The 25745-nt window shown below is 46.9% G+C and overlaps 1 protein-coding gene across 1 annotated transcript in view; it reads left to right on the top strand.

Moving 5' to 3' along the window:
• Positions 1-19924: 19924 nt before the first annotated feature.
• Positions 19925-25745, top strand: part of ABHD17C (abhydrolase domain containing 17C, depalmitoylase) — a 33356-nt gene continuing 27535 nt past the window's right edge. Inside the window, exon 1 of the mRNA XM_005027154.5 lies at positions 19925-21089. Within this exon, the coding sequence (XP_005027211.1) occupies positions 20554-21089 (536 nt within the window). The 5' untranslated portion in view covers positions 19925-20553. The remainder of the gene's footprint in view (positions 21090-25745) is intronic.

The following is a 25745-nucleotide window of genomic DNA, read 5'->3' as shown; positions in this document are numbered from 1 at the left end:
TCACCCAGAAGCTATATGGACTGGTTTGTATCTGGTGTCTAGGTCAAATCAGAAGTCTGCTCGGGGATCTCAGTGCTATCACAAAAGCATCCCGAACTGAATGCCTGAGTCTGATTCTCATGGCAGGGATGATGCTGCTAAGAAGGAAGGCTGCATTTACAAATGGTGTCGCTGTATAGGCCCTAGTTCAATATAAATTTAGGTTTTATTTGATGTTTAATCACCTGAGCTAGAATTAGAGCCAGTCATTTCATGGCATTTACAGTCCTGTTGCTCTGCAAGCTTCCATTCCGATGTAATAGCCGATGTTCTTCAGCTGTTTTGAAACTGATGCTTTTTAATCATTAATGTTCCGGGTCTAGAAGTACTTGCTTACTTTTTCACTTCCCTAAGGATCCAGAAGACTGCTGCGGTCTTACCAAGAAGGCTTTTGTTCCTTTACTGCTAGGGAAAGTGAGAAGCTGCTGCAGCACGCTTAGGGGTGATCTCCGCTCAGAGCAGAACGGTTTGCACCAGACCCCATCAGATGCAGCGTTCCTGATTCAGAGACTGCCTCACCCAAACCAGTGAGAGGCGAAGGTAGGAGAAAGTTCAGAGCCAATGCATCCATCCCCAGTCTTTATTTGGGTGTTTTTGACCTTGTGGACCACATCAGGATCCTCGTCCTCCTCTCCCACCCCAGGATTAATGCACTGATCCTCACCGTCAGCCTGCTGTGAGGAGGTGTCACCTTCCATTCCTAGTTAGGTGCTGGGCTGCTGGCACGCGCAGGGGTTAAACAGCTCGGTCTGCACCAAAGCGAATCACTGGTGACCCAAAATTACGACGTGGGAGTTCCTGACTCCTAGGCCCGTGCTCATTCCATGAGACCACACTGCCTCCTGAGAAAATATGTTTTAATGGTATCTGGCCAGCTGTGTAAACATGTCAAGAGACAGCCATGTAATACCGAGCTGCTCCCACTATGCAAGTAATATTCTATTTTATTTGTAATCACAAATCCGAAATCCCTCCTCCAAAACTGCTATTTTTGCAAACAGAAAGTTGGGAAACGAGGAAAAACAAAACTCTAGATGATGGTGGTGTTTGGGGCTACAGGTGACACGACCAAGTTCGCTCCCCTTCAGTCACGGAGCTTCTTCCCCTCCACCGGAGGAGGAAGAGGACTCAGCCTCCCCGCCTGGCTCTGTGCCCCAGAGGCAGTGCCAGGGACGGATGCGCTGATGCTGCTGCAGCGGATGGGGAAGGCACCTCTCTCGAAATATGTTGCTGTAAGAGTCGATGCGCCAAACTCCTGAATAGCAACAAGGTCTGAGCACCCTCATTGTTCAGTTTTCTCATTTTGCCTGTGTTATAGGAAGACAAAACTTTTCCCGGAGGATGGTGTGCCCAACCACCCAACAACAGATCTTTATTCTTTTTTTTTTTTTTTAATCCTTTTCCTGAGCATCACAGGGTACAGAAGAACAAGGAACGTGTTGTGTTCAACACTAACATGACCCATCCTTCCAAATGCAGTTGTAGCAATATCCGATACAATGAATTTTTGCTGTTTTTCTGGCTGTGAATAAACACAGAGGATGGGTCACCACTTACTGCCACTCCAAAAGACTCAAAAGTAGCATTCAGGATTTGAGTAAGTAAACCCAAATGCAGAGTCATTTGCCATTTCACTGCTCTGCGCTTGCTTTCCTTGCACCTTCTCATGGTCTATTTCTCTTGCTCATACCCAATATTCTTGTTCTGGGCTGGCTGTGCCTCACTGTGCTTCACACCACTGTTGTACTTGTATGTACTTAGATCCTCTGTGGAGGTGGTGACTCGGTCTGAAGGGGACCTGAAGCATTTTTCAGCTGTCTTTACTGCTGTGCATTGACCCTACAAGAGGGCAAAGAGGAAAAATCTCAGGAATATCATACACGTGGTTTACTTATCTCCCCTGTTTCCCTTCCCCTTTTCTCTCCTAAGTATTACACAAGCCTAGCATCATCCAAGCAAAGCTCTTGCACCTGCCCTGTTCCAGCAATTTTGAAATTAAACCAAAGTGTGATTGGTTGCTGATGGCATCAGTGGATACTGATGGATTTATATATCTATCTTTTGCCATTTTTATCATGAATGAAGTAGCAACATAAGATGTTTAGACGGAGACATGAAATACAAATAAACTTCTGAAAAACTAATTCTCTCTTTTAGACCCTTGTACAGGTTCAAGAGGGTATAAACGATGTAAGTATGAGGAGGAGGATCTAGGGGAACCTAAATCAAAACTCCTGTCTTTGCCCTGTATTTTCTCAGAAAAGTCACTGGAGCTGGTGCCTGGATTTAATGTGATTTTTTTTCAGCTTTTGAGCATGGTGCCAGGAGCCTCACTACAGTGAAATAACTCTGTGGTGCCATCACTACCAACAAGAGTTATTTAGTGAAAAATGGAGTGAGCAGTTTCCTAAGTAGTAACAGACTTGCTGGCTGGTAAAGTGGTGCTGGCCAGCAGGCAGCACAGGCTGGATCTCAGCAGCCCTGGGCTGTGCTGCAGACCTGCACCCCAAGATACGGCCCTTCATCTCCCACCCAGCCCTGGTGGGTCTGGTTTGGTTATTTGTGGAAATAACAGCATTATGTAAAGATAGAGAGGCTGAGCATAAAAACCTTAAATCAAATGAGGAGCTAATAGGGAGGTAAAACAGGGCTGAAGGCAGCTGGGTTTCCCCCAGCTTTGCTGCTGCCCTTCCAGGTACTCAGGAACATCCTCCATGGTCAGGGCTGGGTACATGGGACTCGTATGAGGCTGGGCAGGCAGCACAGATGGATGCAATGGGCCCAGAAGCTCATGGCCCCTAGGGTCCTGGCTAAATGGGAAGAGCAAAGTCCCTTAGCTGTGGGGCTGCTGGTGGGGCAGGCCCTATTTATTCACGTTCTAGGTGGGTTCAGCTGTGAAGTCTTTGCGGCCGGGCCTGCTTTCAGTCTGGTGCCTGTGCCCAGAATAACAGGAGCAGGATGTCAGTGGGAGCCTCCAGAGCTGCTGCAGCACAAGGGCTCATCAGTCACTAACAGATAATGTTTCCTGTCTCCAGCTTTTAAGAGAGCCTTGTGGCCCAAGTGGATAGACGCCTTCCTCTCTCTTTTCACTGCTGCAGTCTCCGGTTCGGGCAGGTATAACGGGAGGGCCTGCTCACTACTCCATCAGCTCTGGATGTTCTCTGGGAGCCCTCAGGGAGACCCGAGTGGCTCCAGAGAGGGAAAATCACACACCCAGAAAGGCTGGGGTGATGACCAGGTGCCGCACAGCTCAGGTGCTGCCTGGACACCAGCCAGGCCTGGGCGAGATGGCCGGGCAGAGCGCGGCGAGGGAGCCGTGAGGAAGGAAATGAAGTCAGCGCTGTGACCCACACCAGCTGCACTCTCCACGAGCTCGTTACCCCCTGACCGCGCGGTGCCCCGAGGTGCTGCTCCAGCTGCTGGGGGGCTGCCAAGCCTGGCACGGGTCCGGCCTCTTCTCGAAGCTCCCTTCCAGTGCCAGGCAGCTCCTTCCCCAGGGCCCGGGTGGAGCGGTGGTGGCCGAATGAGTAACGCCCAAATCTCACTGCGCGGAGACGTGCGCAGATCAGCACCATCCCTCCAGGGTCTGTGCAGCGGCCAGTGCTGAAAATGTTGGGTGAGTAGCGATCCCGGAAAATAACTGCATTATCTGGATGCGATAAGTCGAGTGGTTTAACTGTATGTCCACCGAGTACAACCAGTAAGTGGCTGCTTACAACAGCCTGCTGCTGGGACAGCCAAGCCGTGGTACTGCAGCAAGGAGGGAATCCTAGACTCATAGAACAGCTTGGGTTAGAAGGGACCCTAAAGACCACCCAGTCCCAACCCCCTGCCATGGGCAGGATGCCACCCTTTAGATCAGGTCGCCCAGGGCCTCATCCAACCTGGTCTTAAACACCTTCATGGATGAGGCAACCACAACCTCGCTGGACAACCTGTTCCAGTGCCTCACCACCCTCAGAGTGAAGAATTTCCTCCTAATATCTAACCTAAATTTCCCCTCTGTTTTAGTTTAAAACCATTCCCCTTGAGCTGTCATAAGGTCCTGTCCCTGCTGGCGGTGGTGCTGGGATAATCGCAGCCCTGATCCTGGGGCCGTGGCTGGGGCAGGAGGAGGTGCAATCAGCCAGGCGGTGCCGCGGGTGATGCAGACACCAGGAGATGAGGTGAAAGGGATGGAGCTTGGCCTCTTCACGACTTCTGGTAGCACTGGTTTGCTCGAAAAAGTAGCAGCTGGAATGAGAGCAGCTGCAGCTGCAGGGTAGGAGGCCAAAGGAGAAAGAGGCAAGAGGAGGGAAGGTTGCTGCTAGGAGTATCATTCAGTCAAGCCAGCTGCAGATCTCTAGTGGCTTTTTTTGTTTGTTTGTTTTGTTTTTTAATTGATTTTTATACTAACACACAAACTGATTTTTTTTAAAATGTTTCTCTTACAGTGAGTCATTTCCTGGGAGTGGGAGGGAAAGAGAATTTTTCTCAAAGCTTCACAACAGTGTTTTGGGGTTGGGGTTGAGGGGCGGCGGGTTCGTCCTTTGCTTGCTTGCTGGCTTTCACTGAAACAACTATGTTAAAACAAGCATGAAAGCAAAAGCCCAAGGCTGACAACCCCTAAACCTCTGCCAGGGTTGCTGTTTGCTCACAGAAACGGGTGGCCACATAACGGGTGGCCCAAGGCAGCGCACAGGGGAAGGGATGGTACCTGCTAAAGCAGCCAGGCAGCGGGCTGACGTGTCACCACATTCACCCGCGGACGCTGATGCTTTTTCCAGCTCCTGCACGTCACTGGTGTCAGTGCCTGTCTGCTGCGCAGCGCCCTGACCTTTCATCTGGTTTACACATTGAAATGGTCTGTTTTGGCAGTGGTTTCCAGTTTAGCAAGCCACATGCCTTTGGAGTGTAGTGGATGTAGGGCAAAGCTGGCTATGTCCGCAGAGCTTACGTGTTAGTAAATGCTGTTAGTGTGGGGAAGCCTAGTGTGAGGCACTGGGGAGTGAGTCTGGCTCTTTATTTTTTTTTTTTTTATTTTTTGCTATGAAGCTGTAAGTAAAATGTGCTTGTTAGCTCTTTGACTAATAAAAGTGGTCATCTGCAATCAAGCTAATTTGCTGTAGATTAGAGCCTAATTAAAACCAAAGAAGCGAGAGGGCTGCCAGCCTCAGAGCTAAGCACACATGCAGAGCAGCGTGCACTGACAACCAGGAGATGCTCTGGCTTTTTGACAAGAAGCAGCAACTAGCCACCTTGAAGGACAAGCCGCACCACCCCAGAGATCCCATACACCCACTGCACCCCATCCTGTCCTGCCTGTGCGCTCAGGACAGGCAAATCCCTGTCGTGGTGGAACAAATAGCAAAAATTTCCCTTGACATCAGTGGGTCCTGGACTCATCTCGTGGCCTTTTTTGTTTGTTTGTTACGCATGTCCTGTAGTGCGTGGCGTGCAGAATGTTTTATGCATAGTTTCTCAATGGAAAAGAAGGAAAACATATGCTTTGAGAGTTACTGCTTGTACGTCACGCAGTTGGCATGAGAGGGAACGTTGGTCTTGGTTGAGCATTGGCATAATTACGCTGGAAGTCAGAGTCAGTGCAGTTATTTCAGATCTAGCAAGGCTTATCTCAATGCAATATTTAGCCTGTTGTCATCCCTAAATGGTATGCTATTAAGCCACTGGCTTGGGGGTAAGAAAATTTGTAAAGGGTGCTCATTGACGTAATGAACATGGTAGGAAATCCCAAAAGGCGTGCAGGAAGCAAGCTTGATCCTGCCTCCTCCCATCTTCTCATCCCTTCTTGTATGGTGCGGGTGCTTGCTAGGACCCCAGCACTGCTTGGAGTGCAGTAACACCTGGGGCTAAGGGCTAGCCCTGGGAACTCAACAGGTACGTGGTCAACATTAGACCCTGGTAAAATGCAGCTTGTCTGGTGAAAACAGCTTGACTCTTATTCACAACAGATTGTATTAACCCATGCTCAGCTAAACTGGGGAGGGGTAGCAATTCAATATTGTAAAGTAAAAGGAAGCAGGAGAATACTGATGACTAATTTCCTCCAAATGACGTCATGTAGGTCACCTTCATCGTAGGTTGTTTGTTTTGCTGATTAGTCTTTAGGTAGATATTCATGTATCAGCTCTTATTTTCCGCTGTGAATTGTGGTTTTCTGCCCAGCAGCAAGTTCAATTTCCAGGGTTATGGGGAAGCCAACTCCTTTCTAACTACGCAAAAGATGAACTGTGTTTCCTGCAACTTTAATGTCTGATGTTACTAGTTGAGTAATAGCCGGACACAGCAGTGTCTTCTGTAAGGAAATATGCCAACAGTTGTTGCTTAGAAGTGAATAGAAAGTGCTTTTTTATTTAAAAAAAAAAAAAAAAAAAAAAAAAAGTCTTGAATGACTTGAAGCTGCAATAACAGTCCCTTCCAGGCAAAGCTTACCCTTCCCATCAACAGGATGCATTGCTCTATCTAAGCAAGCAATAATATTGTTTTTAGTCACTACACATGCTTTGCTTCCTGTTGGGGGTATTGCACACACACACACACACACAACATCTAATTTATTGCGTATCATATAACTAATCCATTGTGTATTTACAGATGTTATATACAGAGATGTTTTCTAATACTATCTGCATGTAAAGAAAATATCTTTATAATAAGCTAGTGTGATCTGTTTATTGGCTGCATGAGCTACAACAAAATTAAGGAGAGCACCCTCTAAATGAAAGACTGCGCTGCTCTGTTAGTATTAGCAGAGCCATGCATATTTAGGGTCTCATTTTTCTGACCATAAGTCAGGAGCATTTTACTGTCAGAAAACATTCATTCTGGTGGTACAAGACCTTTCCCCTACAATCTCCCAGTTGCTTAAAAGGCAATTACTGGGAGCAATGGCAAGATTTAGCCTAAGGCCTCCTGCATTTGCCCCCTGCTAATGATCTGCTGGGATCCTGTCATCTGCCAAAACATAAGCATAGCAGCAGTGACTCTGATGTCTGTCACTGCTTCCTTACTTGCATTAACAGTTTATTTCATGGCTGACTTCCCATCGTGCAGTCAGTTTCTCCGTGTCAAGCTGTACTAACGAACAGAGAACAGATCCTGAGCTCTCTGTCTTGTCGGGGAAAGGCACCAGGGCTGAAAGCAGCGGAGCCACTCGCTTTGACCCTGGCCTGAGGAGGCCCCGCATCCACCTCCAGGTGAATGCCCTGGGGCTTCTCTTGCAGCGGAGCAAGTGCTGCTGCTGACATTCTCCTAGAAGAAATTAACATTTCAGTCATCCTTGCTACAGAAATGGGGTGTCTGTCATGGTGCTGAAGCAATACGAGTTGGTGGCAGTGCCCGGTGCTCTGTGCTGCCAGGCCACATGGAGGCCTCATGGCGGGGAGGCTGGAGCTCCGCAGACACATTCCCTGAGATGCTGGGGGAGGAATCCAGGCTGGAGGCAACTTTTGGGCCTGTGAATGCCAATCAAGGCTGTGCTGTTGCCTCAATTTATTTATAAGTTTGTACCTATCTATCTATCCTTATGCTTGAACTCCAGAGTAAGGCTGAACATGTGGTGAAGGGCCTGGAGCACAAGTCCTGTGAGGAGCGGCTGAGGGAACTGGGGTTGTTTGGTCTGGGGAAGAGGAGGCTCAGGGAGACCTCATTGCTCTCTGCAACTGCCTGAAAGGAAGGGGTGGGGAGCTGGGGGTCAGCTTCTTCTCACAGATAACTAGTGATAGCACTAGAGGGAATGGCCTCAAGTTGCATCAGGGGAGGTTTAGGTTGGAGTAATGAGACATTTCTTCTCAGAAGGAGCAGTCAGGCATTGGGACGGGTTGCCCAGGGAGGTGGTGGAGTCACCGTCACTGGGGGTGTTCAAGGAAAGGTTGGACATGGTGCTTAGGGACATGGGTTAGTGGGTGACATGGGTAGTGGGTGATGGTTGGACCAGATGACCTTGGAGGTCTTTTCCAGCCTCATTGATTCTATGATTCTATCCACCGCCACAGCCCATTTTAATGTTCTCCTGTCAGGCTGTCCCCACCTAGGAGGGAGAAGGGAGTACTATGCCACCATCTAACCCCGAGCTTCCTTCTTCCTGTGACTCAGGAGCCTCCCTTCAGGCTGGTGGAGGCAGCAATGAATTCATGGCCAAGCTGCACCGTGCTGTGACCCCACGCCAGGAGCACAGAGGGCTCCTGGGTCAAACAAAACAGTGCGTGTACAAGGAAAAAAGGCCCCAGGGGAGCCTTGTCCTTGAGCCTTTATCCTCTTGCCACCTGAATGAATTCCCTGAACATTTCAGCTCAAGCAGTGCTCAGCTCCTTTATCATTTACGCCCCTTTTCCATCCTGTTTGTTCCGTCAGCCAGATCTTTCGCTGTGGGTATCTGACCCGGTTTCACTCATTTCCGTGAAGACCGGCCAAGTCTCCCAGGCTGGGGAAGCGGGTCACTGTGCGTGGCGTAGGCCGGGGCTTTGGCAGCAGGAGTCCTTCCCTCTTTCCTAACCAAGCAGCCTTCCTGCTGACACGTGGAGCTGCCTTTCCACCTCCCCGGACAGTTGTCAGCTTCCGCAGGAGGAACGCTGGTAAAGCGGTGTGAGGAACGGGAGGCTCTGGTGACACAACAGCTGTGTGAAGCGCGCCTAAGTGAGTTCAGATAAATTTAACTCGGGGCTTGCTTTGTTTGAAAAGCTTCAGACGTGAAGCAAAAGCAGCAGATTGTGGCTCCCCAGCCAGGGGGTTACTGCCAAACGGATGCGCTGCAGCAAGCACTTACAAGAAACAAATGTATCCGAGATGGAGAAATAATCCTTCTGTTAAAAATTACTGCAAACAAAGCTGCAAATGTTGCCATCACGGTGGAAGCTTGAACTGTGACAGAGTGGATTTTCCATCCCTCAAAAAACAGCTTTTTGGCCAAAACTGGGAAGCAGAAAGCTTTCTATTCAAAAAAAAAAAAAAAAAAAGCCAAAAAAGCCACCGATCTACCCTTTCAATCCACTTTCTTTATAGACAGTCTAAAATTATGCTTAGAGTTATATTTATTAAGCTAAATGCTCTGCAGAGACCTAGTCCAGAAAAACAGGAAAGTAACCTAGTGTATGTGGACAGTTTTACTCATTTAATGGAACTACTGGACTGTTTCAAGTTAAGCGCCAGGATAAATACTGAATCAGTTCAGAGCCAACATTTGTCCAATTTCTGTAAGAAAAAAAAAAATCAATCCCATTTCAGTACAACTAAAGAAGTACGTTGAACTTTAACTAGTTTCCTTTTGAAATATAGACAGTAATTGTAACTTGTGAAAATAGACACCTCCCAGGCTGGGTGCTTGGAAATGAACAGCAAAGTTCAGGTACTGATGTTTTCTGTGAAACAAATGAGCTCCACTTCATCATATTCTACTGTGGCACTACTCCCTAGAGTAAGCGGCAAGTATTTTTCTTGGTACAGCGTGAATGACTCAGCCCAAAAGGGTTTTTTCCTCCAGTCCCCATGAGACCAACAGGCAGGAAGAGGAAAACAGCGTGTTTCACATGGGAAGTTTTCCAGGGTCTTCCTGAACTTGTCAGACTTTCCTCCTCTGCTTTCCAACTCTGCAGTACTTTTACTGCAAGCTGGTGTTGGCTACGTTTAGACTTGAAAGCAATGGTAAGTGGACTAGCAGACGCACAGAGCTATGTACCATTCCTGGTCTACCTATTCCACAGTGCCTTCGCTAGCAGAACTTCACTAGCTTAACTTCAGTGTCAAGACGCCATGAGCCTCCTGGTCTAGAAAGGAGCTCTAGCAATTAATGCAGCTGCTGAAAGCCTCACTGATGTGAATCAGACAGCACTGTGAGGACGGGGGTGTCTCCTCTCAATAACTGGAGCACTGAGAAGACCTATCTGCTGTGACCACTCTGAGGAGCTGTGAGCATCATCTCCTATGGCATTTGTAGAATCCAACCTTTATTAACCACCGACAGTCACTGTGAGCACCAAACTCCCTTCTATTTATTAGTGAGACATCCAGGTTCTTGTTGTGGGAGAATAAGGAATGTGTGCTTAGCTGTAGTACAGCTCTCAGCAAATTGTGACCATCACAGAATTGTTCCAATTACTCTGTCATTATATATATGATTAGTACGTGAAAGCCAAGGCAGTCAAACATATGCTTTGGGTTTTATCTTCTGCACAAGCCCCTAATCTTTCCTCAGGAAATTACCATATGGTTTATCTGTACCTTGGCATTAATTTTTAAAACCTCAAGATTTTAACCAAAAGGAACTGTCTGTTTATTGTTTTTCTTTCATATAAATGTAGTTGTTGTTACTTCATTAACTGTTCAGGATCTGGCAGGTTATCGCAATGAGCTTAGCTTGGCAGAATCACAGGGTTGTAGCCCCTGAAGGAAAATACCATTGCTCTCCTCAAAGGAAGCAGTAACAAACCCTTAATAAGATATGTTTGGCAAGAAGTTATGAAATAACTATTAAGCTGATTTACATGTCTTTCTTTTTTCATTCATGTTGCCTTATCTAAAAGCATACTTAACGTTAATCTGCTATTGCAGTAACTTGGATTATTTTGTTTCTGAGTTTAGCATCCACATCACTGTCATTTAATTTCATTACCGCTACTTCACCAGTAAATAACGAGTGTCTTTTTATCTATACACCCATTCTACTGCAGCCAAAGTGATCAGCAGCCCACCTCTTTGAAAATACCTGTCACACAAAGCTGAAGAATGACTAAACTACCTCCATTCATTTCTTATGTTGCCAGAGAGTTCATATACATAGAGATTGCTAATTAGATACAAAAGCATATGAGATTTTAGAAGACTGGGGACAAATCTGTCAAAAGCTTTATGCACTTCCAAAATATTTTTTTTTTTCAAGGAAGCACTTTTCCCCTAAAGTACCTCTGTTACAACAGCAGATGTTGCACAGCAGGTTCAGCAAAAAAAGGGGAAAAAAGTTACTATTCCATTGGATGGTGAATAATATATATTTATTTTCTTCTGGCAATGTGAGTCAAAAAGAAGTGAAATGTTTAATCTCTTTTGGGAAATGCGAGCCTTTGCTCCTGCTGGTCATTTTTCAGTGTCCAGGCGTGGAGGGCTGACTCGTGGCTAGGGCTGGCATTTCACCACAAAGAAGTGTAATTGTTGCCTGCTCATGGCCAGCCTAAGGGGCTGTCATAGAGACCACCTCGGTCACCCTGGCTGGCCAAAAGCCTTGGAGGTGTGTGTCACCCATAGAAAAGAAGGGGTCTGAGAATGAGAATATTAAGTGCTTCCTAAAAGGCAGGGCTGACCCGAGCGTGTCCCCTGTACTCAGCACTGTATTTGTTTGCAACTCTGCAGGTGCCGAGTGTGTTGACTGGATTAGAAGCAGAGAAACGCAACCTGATAAGGACAACTGTGATGCTCTGCGTGTTGGTAGGAACAAGCAACAGCAAAGAAATGGGGTGAGGAGCCAACGGAGCGAGCAGCAGTAGTGCTGAGAAGGCATGGGGGTTAGAGTGGGTTGCGGGCTCATGGGGAGCCAGCAGTATCATGTAGCTCTTAACAAAAAAGGGGGGAAAAAAGCCAACATCATACTGGGATAGATCAGTGAAAGTACAGCCTATAAGCTGTGAGATCATCCTACTGCTCTGCTCAGCAGGAGCTAGGCCACAGCTGGGGGACCATTTCCAGCCTGGGGCTGTGCACTTGAGGACAGCTGTGGGTCACCTTCAGGGAGGCGAAGAACAGGGATAATTCAGAAACAGAAGTTACAAAGAGAAGTTGAAGGAACTGCGTAAGTCAGAAGAAATGACTGAAGAGAGAGAAGGATAAATACGTAAATACCTGCTGTGAAGAAGAAAACAGACTGTTCTTAATGTTGCCTGTAGATGGGAAAGGTAGTGGTGGGTTTAAGCAATATAAGCACTTAGTTCAGAAATTAAGGAAAGCGTTGGCAAAGGGGAAGAATGGGGCCACAATGGAGCAGGCTGCCTGAGACTGCCTCATGAGAAGTGTTTCAAGAACAGGTTAAAAAAATCTTTTTTAGGACTGGTATGGGTTTGCCTTCAAGTAGGACAGGGATGCTTTCTAAAAGGCCACTCTTCTCCTTTTTACGCTTCTACATTTGGATGAAATTGTATTGCCTTTTTAGACAGGACCAAGTACAGAAGAATTTTCTAGAAAACTTCCCCTAGACTGGATTTGATCTTTTGTAAACCACACCAACTGAAAGGCCTCAATGGAGGTAATGCCTGAGGACTAGTCTATGTTTTTTCTAGCCTCAAATGCATGCTCCAGGTGAAAGCATGTGACCTGGTTTTCAGATTTACATCCCTTTCAGGGAGTCCAGGAATGGTCTCAGACTAATGGCCTTTTTGGTTTGTCTGATTTGAGAAAACTGAGTTTGAGTGATGTTGAGAGGAAAAAATTGATATACCTCCCACGTGAAATAACAAACATCCGTGGCCCTTCTGTGCCTGTACTTTTAAAAATGAAATTCAAGCTGATTATAATAGGCTTATTTCAGCTGAATGATATGGCTTAGAGTCTGTATGTGAAGACTGTCTTCATCTGAATGACAGTTGGAAAGGTTCACATGCTTCAATAAAGCATTGCTGCTTTATTACAGACATAAGCCTAGCTGTACTTTTCTATTTCAATTACATGACCAGCGCTCATGAACGGGAGCCTAAGCTTTATCTCCACTGACCTTGAAACCCCCCTGGAGGTTTATGATGAAATGAAGCATATGTTTTCCGGTGATTTCTGGAGAATGAGGAAACACAAAATACAGTGCTCTGTTTTGATTCTAGTTTTGATTTTCTCAGGAGCCAATGTGATAACACCATCGGAGAATTGGGAAGGTCTCTACTCTTGTTCCCTCCCCATGCTCAGATGTGGCAGTGCTGTGCAGATACAGAGACTGGGATCGCACACACGACAGCCTCTCCCCTGAATATTTGCACGAGTGTAAACCACTGTAATTCTGGCAGTAACAGTAATTCTGGCTCTTGTTGATAAATCAGATCATCTTAGTAGTTGAGCTCCTGTAATGAATTAAATGGATGCCTACACCTCAGTCACATTAATGACTCTGCGCTAGTGTAGACATACACAAATTAGCTTTTAATTGATAGCTTGATTGCTGGTCTAGACACAGCGGCACAGAGCTCTGGCTCTATCCATATTTTATTTGGTAGCAGTGCTTCAGTGCTTACTCCAGTTTCTGACCCAAATGAAGTGAGTGCACTAGTTACAGCTCCCATACAGAGATCCCAAAGAGTCTTTGCAGCGTATTTATTATAGACCTGGGAGCAGGGTGGGTATTTATTATAGGGTGGGAGCAGGGCATGAATCGGCTGCTCTCAGGTTACCACAGCCCCAGTGGGGATCCTGGACATGCCAGCAGAATAAAAATTCTCACCAAGAGATAGGGTGGAAAATGGTGGGCAAGGCCATGAATGCAAACAGAAATACACCTGTGTGAATGTGCTCATCAGAAACTAATTTGCCTTGCACCCAAAATATTCAGTGACTGCAGATTAGGTAGATAAAGCAGTTTTGATTTCTACATTTTTTTCTGTGTGTTTTCTATTGTTTTTCTCTATCTCTTTCTTTTTTTTTTTTTTTTTTTTTTTTTTTTTTCTCTCTCTCTCTCTGTCTCATGCACTGCCTTTATGTCCATGTCTTACTATTCTTCAAGCTCCTTTTCCCTACGGCTTTCACTACTACTTCATCTCAGTTCTTCCCAATGTAGCAATGCAGATTTACAACCCCTTTCATTTCCCAAGACACTGCTTATCGTCACAGGGCAAAAATCAGTCTTTTCTTGCCAGGTTATGCAGCCATCCTTCCCAACACTCGTGAACGAGTCTAGATTGCCATTCCCTTGGGGACTAAACTAGATTGGGATTTATTAAACCCTTAGCCCCCTGTTTGAGTGATATATGGCTTCAGGCAGTAGGCACTAAGACGAATGCACACTGCTTCTTTGTAAACCATGCTACAGAGTGCATTGCCCCAGGCATTCCTAAACTACCTCGTCCTGTGTCAGCAAGATGCTTTAAGAACTCTCTATGGAGCTTTCACTGCTCCATTTTCCCTCCGCTCCCACCCTGTGCATTTCAGTACAGTAAGGAAAGGATTTCGTCCTTAATTGAAATTCCTTTCATCAGCCCAGATATAGCCTGAACAAAGATACTGACATGAAAAAGCAGTCAAGAACATATCTTTAAAATGTCAATTTGCCAGTGACAAGCATAAAATGCAGTCACTGCAAATCAAGACTCTGAACCCTCCTTGTATATCACAGTTGCCCCCCTCCCTCCCCACTTTCCATCCTGTAAGTTTTGTTGTTTGTACATTTTTGTTTTCCTTTCCACATTCTTCTCATACTGCATTCACAGCAAATGTGAGAATAGCTGGGTCTTGATTAAACTCTTGCAAACCTTAGAGAAAGCTGTTTTAAAACCTGAATAGTGTCATTTATCTTAGACTCGTACCTCTGGAAGAAATCGATCTTTCAAGCTCTGTGGGTTTCCTCTACTATTTTTCCCTTTTTGATTCATTCTGGTAAAGTAATTGATGCACTTTTGCCCACAAAGACCTGTAAATTTAATGCTGCATGGGTCTACATGGCAGGAAATTGCTGCGATCTTGCTCAGCTGCAGAAAGGAAAGTAAGAAATGAAAGTTCTTTCCACTGGCACAATGTAGGGAAGACTACACCCATCAGAAAAAACATAAGCGTGGGCCATCTACTGAAGGCTATATTTAGCTTGCTTACCAAGGGTGCCTAAATTTAGGTGTTACATCTTAAACTCTTGGCTGTACAGAGACCAGTCTGGCGCCCTGGCAGCTTGAGCGACCCGAAGCATCCACCACTCTCTGAAGCTTCAAGGCTACACCAAGCGCCAGGACCAGCTCAAGCCGCTGGGGAGGCTGCTGTGTTGGACTGCCAACGGGGGATGAACAGGCACGGCCCCAGTGCCTGCTTGGTTTATGGCAGCATCTTGGAAAACAACACAGCGTGCTGCTGCCAACAGGGAGCCTGATCTCTGTGGGTGGAGGATCCGCCGCATCCCGGGAGTTGCAGTTACTGCCCTGACTCTCCCTTCCTCCCCGCAGTGGCGAGAGGAGCAAGCCCAGCCCTTGGAGTTCAGGGTCTGGCTCTCCTTCTCTGCTCCATCCCTTCCCTCTCCTCTCCACTTCCTCTGCAGTGTGCTCTAGCACTAACCTGGCACTGCTCTGCTGGGGACAGCAATGGTAATTTTTCCTACTCAAGAAATCTGCAACTGCCTCTGTATTTGTAAAGAGCTGCTCTAAATTCAAGTTATCCACATCTTATTACTCCTTAATTTTACAGGTCACTTTGACCTCTTTTTGACGTCATTGACAAGCCTTTCTCAGTGTGTCTTCATCCAATTTTTCTTCTCAGTAACAACAGAAGTGATGTATGTCTCTAGTAAGCTCTTGATGCCACCATCTGTTGGCCAGGCATTGGCTTTTTCAAACGCACATCTTCCATCTGCTTCAGTTGTGCTTGTGAGAGTCCTCTTACATCCCCAAAGCAAACTCATTTTTCTCCTTCAGATCCTTCCTTCACACCTCTGCCAAGAAGCTGCAGAGAAGTCTCCTGTGACCTGGATGATGAGGGGGCAGCAAAACGTTTCTTTATTTTTCCTGCCCCTCAGTTTGGTAGCCTCAGTGTGATCTCTTGCCTTATGCTTCAGCTGGGGAGGCATTGCCTTTCAGCCTTGCTACTGCTTTATCACACTATGGAACAGGTCTGGAATACACAGATAATAACTTATATAAACAGTAGGAAATAATACTTGCACTCTTCATGGAGTATTTGCCCAGGAAATCAGCAGAAATGCATTGAGGAGCTTCCTAGTCTGAGTTCGGAGTTTGTAAGTGGCCATTCATTCAGTAAGAGGATGGTTGCAGGCATGCAGGTATTAGATGTGGACTATTTATGCAGCTGAAACAGTCCCACAGTTGGCAGGCAGCAGCAGGAAGCCAGGCATGGTTAATGTTTAAGATACGTAATCTTCAATGTGCTGCTGCCAGGTGTCTTACTTGGCTTCAGTCTCCCTGTCTCTGCCTATTCTTTTGTCTATCTGGTGTTCAGGAAAAGGAAGCGGGATGTGAAGTGCTCTGCCCTTGTAACAGGAATGGTGAGGCTGCAGGACACGGTGGAAACAATCAAGACACAATGAAGCACTATGAGCTCCCTTTGTTTTATTCACCTTTTCGGTAACTATTTGAAGATTTCCCCTGCTCATCTGAGGCGCCTTGCCATGTCCATCACCGCTTAGTTAATGGCTGCTGGTAAAAGTCTCACAGATACTTATTTTTCTATGGGTTACTTCCCATCTCTTTGTGGGTTTGACAATTTGTTTATTATTAAATGCTTGCATATTCTACCCATGCAGGCCATCTATTAGCATTTAGTGAAGAAGCAGGGTACTTCACTGAGTCTTGGTGTCATGTCAGCTCCAAGGCACAGCAGTAGGGAGATCTTTATTTACAGATCATTAAAAAGATGAGTTCTGCGGTAACAGGCAGAAATAGTTGTTTTTCTTGAGCTTTTTCATGGTATTTGGTCAAGAGAAAACTATGCAGACGCCTGCTGGCTGCAAAATGAAACGGAGAGGAAAGAGCAGAGGGAAGTATGGGGTTGAGGGAAAAGAGAGATGACCCGAGAGAGACTGCTGGCCTGAAGCAGTAGTATCAAGGGGAACATGTGAAGGAAAGATCTAAAACGGTCATTCTCCAAGTAGCAGTTTCAGATGTTGACCATGAGAAATGCTCAACTGTCTGTTGCCTTTCTGTGCCCACTGTAACAGAGTACCTGGACACAATGACATAGGAGGCAGTGTAACAGCTCTGTGTGTCCTGGAAACATCTCACCCCAGGAAGAGTGCCAGAGCTTTAGGAGAAGAGGTGGCTGAAGGAAGGAGGGAGAAACCAGTGAGGAGCCAAAGCATCCCAGGATGATGGTGATGGAAGCAGCCAGTGTGAATGTCCGGTGGGCTGTGGTAATTAGAAAGCTCTGAGACTTGTCTAAAATGTTAGGAGAACAAACTAAGCTCTGGGCAGTGCCAGGGACAGGGGTGTATGTGAAAGAGGTGTGAAGCTACCTGTGCCCAACTATCCTCAGCTGGCCCTTCTGTGAGCTGCTCTACAACCCAAGAGCACAACCTGGGATCTTGGAAGGTTTGAGATGTGGCTGCCACTGAAGCGCCATGCAAATGGATAGATAAAAATTCTCTTAATTTTCACTCTTTTAAGCACTTGTGCACTGCAGGTCTCCTGCCAGTTCAGGATGAAGAATACACACTATGTGAGTGCTTATTTTAAGTCCTGATTACTTTACTTTCTTGAGCTACAAACATTGGTGCTGTGTTTTCAGCTTGCCACGTTGGCTTCAGTATTCAGGAACTGATTTTTTCTTACTTCTCCATCCTTCTCACCCAGCACAATTTGCTTTTGAGTCACTCCCTCTTGCTCCTTTCTTCATTTTGTCCTCCAAGACTTTGGCAAATGTTAGCTTTCTCAAGGAGGCACTCACAGTGCAGGAACTATTCTGTTGTATGACAGATGGACAGATTTGGGAGCATATGATGAGAACACTGAAGAAATTCTAATAACTGATGAGGTCTGCACAGCTTAGTTCACTCAAGGAGCTAATTTCTTGACACTTCCCCTTGGATTCCAAAAGGACATTTTAATCTTACTGTTACAAACATGATTGAAGGAAGGACCAGGGTGGTGCCTGGGAAACACTGTCCTTTTAATTGTCTACTCTTTGGAGTAGCAATCTACTTATGATATAACAGCCTTTGCTGTCTGGCTCCGGGCGAGTCACACTCTCTTTGAGAGGGTTCTGAGAAATGTTACTTTCAGTAGGTACATGCCCAAATTCCAGCTCTTATCTTGGTTTCAGTGTGTGTGCAGTGAGAGGGACACGTAGCGGCGGCACTAAACAGGCTCTTCTCAGATCTCATCAGCTAAATTACTTCTCAGGGCATACTCAGGTTTTTCTCAGGGCTGTATCAGTCTTCCAGCAGAATATGAATGGTGCCTCTCATAACAGTGTAGGTGGAGTTTGAGGCCGTTTGTGATCTCCCGGGAATTTTGCGGGGTTCCTCATTTATATATTCTGTATTTTCTTCATCCAGATTGTTCTATCACACTGTTGAGGAGGAGTCACTGCCAGCATTTCGTCAGATGTCCACTGCTCTGTATGCGGGGCACGTTGGCTCCGTCTCTGCCACGTGGAAGAACCCAGCTCGCAACGTCAGCAGGTAGGATGTGCTTCAGGACACAGCCAGACCTCTGGGCCTCTCACCCTCCCAAGCAAGACGTGCCTGGGACACGGGTTAAAAAAATGAATGTTCTCTGTCCTCTGGAGGAAACAGGCTGTGCCAGAGGCCACGCTTTCAGGCTGTTTGGAGATACACAACTGTCACCTTAGCAGGAACCACAGACACAATTATGGCTGACTGAAGTTAGTTGTTTTTTAAGAATCCCACTGTCAGCAAAACTAAAGATTGATGTTGATGGGGGTTGGTCTTACTTTTGACACTCCAAAGACAAAGGAACACCGCGCATGATTGACTCTTTTGTATACATTTTTTGAAATAACTTTCTTAGACTTGACAAACATTAGAACCAGAAGAGAATTTAGTCTCAGGTTTTTCACTAATGAAATTACCTCAGCTCAATGCTGCTGTTGAGTTTTTGAAACTTTGTTCCTCAGAGGAACAGGGAAATAAGGGAAAAAATTTCCCAAATCAGGGAAATACCACGTTAAGAGAGCACCATCAAGATGTGAGTGCTCATGGCAGGAATGAAGTCGGGACAGCGGTTGGATGTACACGAACACATGAATTTCACACCAAGTACAGCTACATGGGTATCATTTTCCTTATACTTTCACTTGGGCAGCTAATGCTACCCTACAGGGTGGTTGGTTTTCTTTCATGGTGTTGTGTTTTTTTTTTTTTCTTCAGCAAGTACGTGGTGCTGGTTAATTAAGGGCTTACTTCTAACCCTTGCTAGTAACAGGGCATTAACATGAGTATGTCCATTTGTCTTTCATCCAGCACCTCATGTTCTCCAGAACAGTACATTGAGACACATTTCCCTGACCAACGTGGGGTTTTGTCATTTGGCATATTTTGGTGATTATTCAATGCGTTGTTTGGGATGTGGGTTATTTGCCTGTTTTTCCACCGAAACCAGGCTTAGGCAGTTGCCTGTGTGTCTTAATAACTCTGTGTGGCCCCTCCTGAAACTCTTGACCAACTTTGACCACATCTAACCCAGACAGGAGGCCCCTGAACCTTTCCACTCCGGGACGTTTGCCACGCTCGGCAGCGCTCTGAAGGCTACGAGCCGAGGGGCAGCCTCGTTCGCATTCCTGCGTGACATGACCAATTTTCTAGGACACAGGCTCAAGGCACGGGCTGCCCAGACACCGAGGTGCCCCTTCCTCAGGACAACCCGGAGCGGGGACGCCTGAGGAGCCCCCGCGCCCATCCGCCCCTCAGGGCGCCCCGCCGCGAAATGGCCCCCGCTCCCCTCCGCCCCTCAGCCGCTACCCCCGGCCCTCCGCGCATGCGCGCGCGGGGGGCGGCCGGCGAGGGGGACAGAGCGGGGAGGTGGGGGGGGGTCGCTCCCTCTACACGTGACCCCTGCCTTGGCGCGGGGCCGCCTTAAAGGGCCAGTCCCCCCTCTCCCCCCTCTTCCCGCCGCGCCTAGGGGCCGCCGCTCCCTCGCGGCCCCTCCCCTCGCCGCGCACCTGCCGCCCCCCCCCCCCGCCCCCCCCCCCCCAGGCGGTGTCAGGGCCTAGGGGGCGGCCGCGAGCCGCGTGGGGCGGCGCCGCGTGGGCAGGGCCCGGCCCCCGCCTCGGCCCCGCCGGCACCTGCGGGCGGCCCCGCGCCGCGCCCGTAACCCGGAAGCGCTGCGGAGCCCGTGAGGGGGGCGGCGGGGGAGCAGCGCCGGGACATGGCCGCCGCCGGCATGGCCCTGAGGAGCGCGGCGACGCGCGGCTGAGCCCCCGCCTGGCCGCCTCCTTCCTCCTCCTCCTCCTCCTCCTCCTCCTCCTCTTCGTCCTCCTCCGGGGGCCGCCGCTCCGCTGGGCCAGGCCGGGGTTGACCTTTCCGCCGCCGCCGCCGAAGGGGGGGCGGTGTGGGGGGGGGCTGCGGCCGCCGCCGCGTTATCTGGGTGCGCGGGGTGCCTCAGTGCTATTTTTAATTTTCATTTTATTTTTCCAGTTTTTGTTCTTTTAGGGGCCGGCCGTGCTCACGTTTTGGGCGCTTTTTATTTTTTTTTTTTTTAAGCGCCTTTTACGGCCCCGAAGAGCTCCCCCCCCCTCCCCCCCCCTCAGGCTGTTTGCCTTCTGGGAGGGCCGCAGGAGGAAGGTGCGGGTTGGGCCGGGGCAGGGCCCCGCACGGGTCCGTGGCGTTTCCTTTTTTTTTTTTTTCTTTTATTTATTTATTTTTTCTTCCCTCCGGCGTCTCTGATGCCAGAACAAGGCCCCAGAATGAACGGTTTCTCTCTGGGCGAGCTCTGCTGGCTCTTCTGCTGCCCGCCGTGCCCCAGCCGCATCGCTGCCAAGCTGGCCTTCCTGCCCCCGGAGCCCACCTACACCGTGCTGCAGCCCGAGCAGCAGCAGGAGGCCGGGGGGGCCTCTGGTGGGGCAGGGACCCCCACGGGATCGGGCACCTGCAGCTTGCACCTGAGCGAGCGGGCGGACTGGCAGTACTCGCAGCGGGAACTGGACGCCGTGGAAGTGTTCTTCTCCCGCACGGCCAGGGATAACAGGCTGGGCTGCATGTTCGTACGCTGTGCCCCCACCGGCCGGTACACGCTGCTCTTCTCGCACGGTAACGCCGTGGACCTGGGCCAGATGTGCAGCTTCTACATCGGCCTCGGCTCCCGCATCAACTGCAACGTCTTCTCTTACGACTACTCCGGCTACGGGGTGAGCACCGGCAAGCCCTCCGAGAAAAACCTGTATGCAGACATTGATGCAGCCTGGCAGGCCCTCAGGACAAGGTAAATGGATGTTGGGGACAAGGTTTTTCTGTGTCTCTCCTTAGTCCGAAGGAATCTGGTGTGTGCCTGGTTAACCTGCTGAGAGGTGGAGGGGAAGGGCCTGGAGACGCTTTGAGTTGCTTTGATGGTTGGCAGACGTTCCAAGGTGTAACTTCTTGGGTTGCTTCATTTGTCAAAAGGATGCACCAACCTTCATCCATGGGCTTTTTCTAGATTTAGGGATTTAGTCAGCCATGTTATACATTAGCCATTGCTTCGCCATTACCAATCTCCGTCTTGGGCAGGAGATACCAAACTGGTTGCAGATTGAGCTTGCAGGACAAAAAACCTTTTGTCCAAGATTTGCGTTGGTATAAATCTTTCCCACCACTTACAACGTTTAGAGGTAACCATGCTGAGGCCAAGCTTTGACTGAGTTTGGCAATGACCTAGGCTTGTGCTTACCAGGAAACTGCTGGCACTCTGTGGCATGTCTGGGGTTTCATGCAAGCTCGTGCGACACACGTCTTCCTCTTCTGGCAACCAAACAACTGTTATCAAATTGGGGGGGTTAGCAAGGTGGAAGGAGAAGAGTGTTGACAGGTGGAAGTAGAGCTGGGGATTCTGCCAGGCGGAGATGCCGAAGGAGGTGGCATCCAGAGGGATGGAGCAGCAAGGAGAAGACTGGCAAGGTGGCATGGCTGGTAGGAACACGGAGCCCAGGGCTTCCAGGAAATCCTGAGCAGAGCTGCTGCCCCGAGCTCCTGGCTGCCGCTGCCCGACATCCCTGGGCCTCTTGCTTTTGGCCACGGAAGCCACAAGTGACTTCTGTTGTTGTATAAGTGGTTCTTAAAGCAGGACATTGTGTCGTGAAAGAGGGAGCTTTAAAAAGCTCAAGATGTTGCAGTAGAGCAAGAGAAAAGAACAAGGGATGTTTCCTGTTCTTTTCCTTGTGGCTGTGTAGGTGAACTTGGTGTATGAGAATTGAGTATTTGATGTCTGTCTTGGGGATACGTGCCAGCTTCAAAAATAGTGACAGGAGTTGTTTCTAATTTAGATAATTGGCTTTTCAGGGATCTGAGGATCGGTCAGTTGTGGAGTCCAAATGGCTTCTGACATTGGTCTGCCCAAGTCAGGCTAAGATCATGGGGGAAAGTTAGCCTTCGTAGCATGTCTTTTGCCTGGATGGTGGCTAAGCCGGATTCTAGGACTCTTCAAAATAAATAAATACAAATGTTTCTTGAGTATAAATAATGTTTTAATTGAAAGAAATAACTTTGATGTGCTGTATGCAGAATAAATAACTAAAGGCCACTATACCGCTTGTGGCTGATGTAAATAAGCTTTAAGGGAGGAAACTGCTTTGAATAAGCCGAGCCTAGTTAATGCTCGTCATTTAGTAGCTGTGTTTTTCTCTCCATTTCACCATTTAGTTGATGGTATTTTTTTCATGAAAAGTTTTTATAGCCCTGGAGAAGTGCTTTCACATCAGGTTGGTGGTGCTCACATCTTGACAGGCATTTAGTACGTGTTTAAGATCAGTGTTGACCCAGAAGCAAGGCGTTCCTTCACTCAAGCCTACCAAGAAGCCTGAACTAGAAGGCGATGGGAGCAGGTGCCTGGCTTGCACTGAAAGGATTGGCTCCTTCTACTGAAGTGTGACTGGAGGAAGTTTATGATTTTGTATTTGAGTCCTTTTTGTGGTTTATACAAGATCTAGGTTCTGTTCTTCCTTAAACTGAGGGGTTGAAATTTGCTGACTCTTCCTGTGCCATGCTTGTAAATCCCTTAATAGGGCTGTGCTGGGAGTGCTGCTAGGGTGGTTGTGTTACCATTGCTTAGATTTTTGGCAGCCAAAGGAAATAGTATTTTAGGTGTCCAGTAAAAGAATAGGTTACTGTAAAATATAAGTGTAGGAAAAAAAAAAAAATCCGTCTTGTCCTCTCAGGTGACTTTCAGCTTATACAGAAGTCATCATCTTCCTGCTTATAAATCTCTAAGCAGTAATATGAACTTTAAAAGACTGATAATTTCTTAACCCCATTTTAACGTGCAGACGTTTAAGAGAAGTATTGTGCTGTAAAAATCCAAGTCTGTCTTTTGAGGTAAGATGTCATACTGTGCGTGCCGTTTCTGCTGCAGCAGTTAATTGGTAGCTTCCAAGAGTTTGTGTGTGGTTTTGTTCCTAATGCAAATTTCTAGCATTTGGCCTGGAGTCATGCAGTAGTGAACTGTAACGTGTAGTTAGAAGTGAAGCCTTAAAATAGGAGAGGTTCACTATGCCACAGAGAGCATTTAGTCATCTGTGTGAAGCTGTCGCCCTTCTGAATCCACCAGGCATTCCACCTGGCACCAGAAAACTGGCATCAGTAAAATGTTGGAGGTGTTGGAGTCCCTTTTTTTTTTTTATGTTGTGCCTGCAAAGTACAACTGTTATTTTGCAAATATTAATTTATCAGTTTGTTTTGAATGTTGTGCTGAGTTAGACGAATTTACACTACACATGGACAAAACAGATTGCTGCTGAGTTACGGGAATGATGACGAACTGCCTGTAGCTGCAAATTTTGACAATTTTTGAAGGTACTGACATGAGGGTCTTACTATCACATACACAGCTGGGTATCAGACCTATAACAAATGAGTGTAAAACAGCTGATGAACAGTAATATCATCGAGGTTTATGTTCACTTCAATTACCGACCTCTCTTTGGAGAATCAACGTCATCTACTTGCCATTCTTTTAGTCATTGTAAAGAGTAACTTTCCTCACTGTTAGTCACATGAGTACTAACTACAAAGTTTTAATGCTAAGTCTTAAATGTCTTTCAGCCTAGGTAAGACGTTGTCCTATAAATTTGTCCCCTTGAAATGTTTTTTTCTTGTAGATGTTCTTTCCAATGTCTCCTATGTCTATATGTCTACTTGTAGTCTGTATTTATTTCCTCTTGATCAGCAACTTTCCATCTAGTACCTAAGTGTTTCTCAATAAAGCTTCAATCTTCATTGCTTCGGATGACATTTTTGTGTGCTACTTTTGGGCAGGCAGGTGTGTTTCTGCTCCGCTCCTTGAAGGGAAGGAAGCTGCCTCATCCGGCTTTCTGGCAGGGCCTGGAGGGTTTCAAGTGGTCAGTTTTATTGGGGTGTGATTGACTCCCCCTAATACCTGATTGGCATAGTACAGCATTTGCACAGAATTACTTTTTTTCCCTTGCCACCTTCCTGAATTTCACATGGAACGACCGAACTTTCTAACACTTTTACATGAAGACAATGTATGGTGTTTAAAATGGGATACACACTCAGGGTTTGTGTACTGTGCTCAAGCACAAAGCTGTGACTGCCCTGTTGGTTGCATGCTATTTGTAATAAAATCAGTTTGTACGTTCTCTAAAAACTTGGGGAAGGTTTGAGAAAGGCTTAAAAATCCTGGTTAAATGAAAGAAGGCACTGCTGCTGCACAGTCTCCAGTTCTGTGCTAGAGTATCAGAGAGAAGCTGTTAGTGTAGTGCTTCTGGAGGCTGCGAGGAGGCGAAGAAAACGGTTAATAAATTGGTTAGAAGAGCTGTTCTGGTTGCGTTTAACAACATACCACTTGATAGTTTTTTGTTGTGCACAGTATAAACTATTCTAATAGCTTCTATTTCCATTTTAGCTTTTCATAATTGATAGATTTTATTGAGAGATTTAAATATTTCATTCTCAGAACAGGTGCGACTAAGTTTGCCTTTCAGTCCATAGAGGAGCATTGGTTCACTTCTGGTTTTGATTAGGCTTCAACAGAAATTTGACTTTGCCACGATGGAAGGAATTGAATTGTGAAAAGCAAGGACTTCTGACAAATGAATGGCAGGTAGTTTATAATGTTTAATTATTTCAAAAACTTTTCCTTCAAATTTGATGTTAAAAAATGAACGACTATCATTATATGGATATTTTTATTGCGGTGCTGGTTATCTGTCCCTCCTTATTGCTGCTTCCTTTGCAGGAATTGGTGGAAAAGTGTTACAGCTTTCGTTTAAGCAAAATTAGGAAACACCTAATGGGATTACACTGGAGCGATAACTAATCTTCCGAGGTTGTGTCAGTGTAGTTAGTCTCCATTTGCTGAAGTGGCCAAAGCTTTCTAGGTGAATAATAGTTTCATTTTTTTCCCTTGATTTATTAAAATAGCTATTTTCTACTTTTTTTTTTTCTGCAACAGTCTTGTTTCTTTAGTGCTGTGTTGCTGTTTTACTATTTAGTTGATGGTATTTTTTCACGAAAGGTTTTTATAGCTCTGGAGAAGTGCTTTCACATCAGGTTGGTGGTGCTCACATCTTGACAGGCATTTAGTACGTGTTTAAGATCAGTGTTGACCCAGAAGCAAGGCGTTCCTTCACTCAAGCCTACCAAGAAGCCTGAACTAGAAGGCGATGGGAGCAGGTGCCTGGCTTGCACTGAAAGGATTGGCTCCTTCTACTGAAGTGTGACTGGAGGAAGTTTATGATTTTGTATTTGAGTCCTTTTTGTGGTTTATACAAGATCTAGGTTCTGTTCTTCCTTAAACTGAGGGGTTGAAATTTGCTGACTCTTCCTGTGCCATGCTTGTAAATCCCTTAATAGGGCTGTGCTGGGAGTGCTGCTAGGGTGGTTGTGTTACCATTGCTTAGATTTTTGGCAGCCAAAGGAAATAGTA

Source organism: Anas platyrhynchos, chromosome 11, assembly GCF_047663525.1.
Source record: "Anas platyrhynchos isolate ZD024472 breed Pekin duck chromosome 11, IASCAAS_PekinDuck_T2T, whole genome shotgun sequence".
Classification (NCBI taxonomy): Eukaryota; Metazoa; Chordata; class Aves; order Anseriformes; family Anatidae; genus Anas; species Anas platyrhynchos.
The sequence above is the reverse complement of the archived record's forward strand: the minus strand, read 5'-3'. Positions and strand labels throughout refer to the sequence as shown.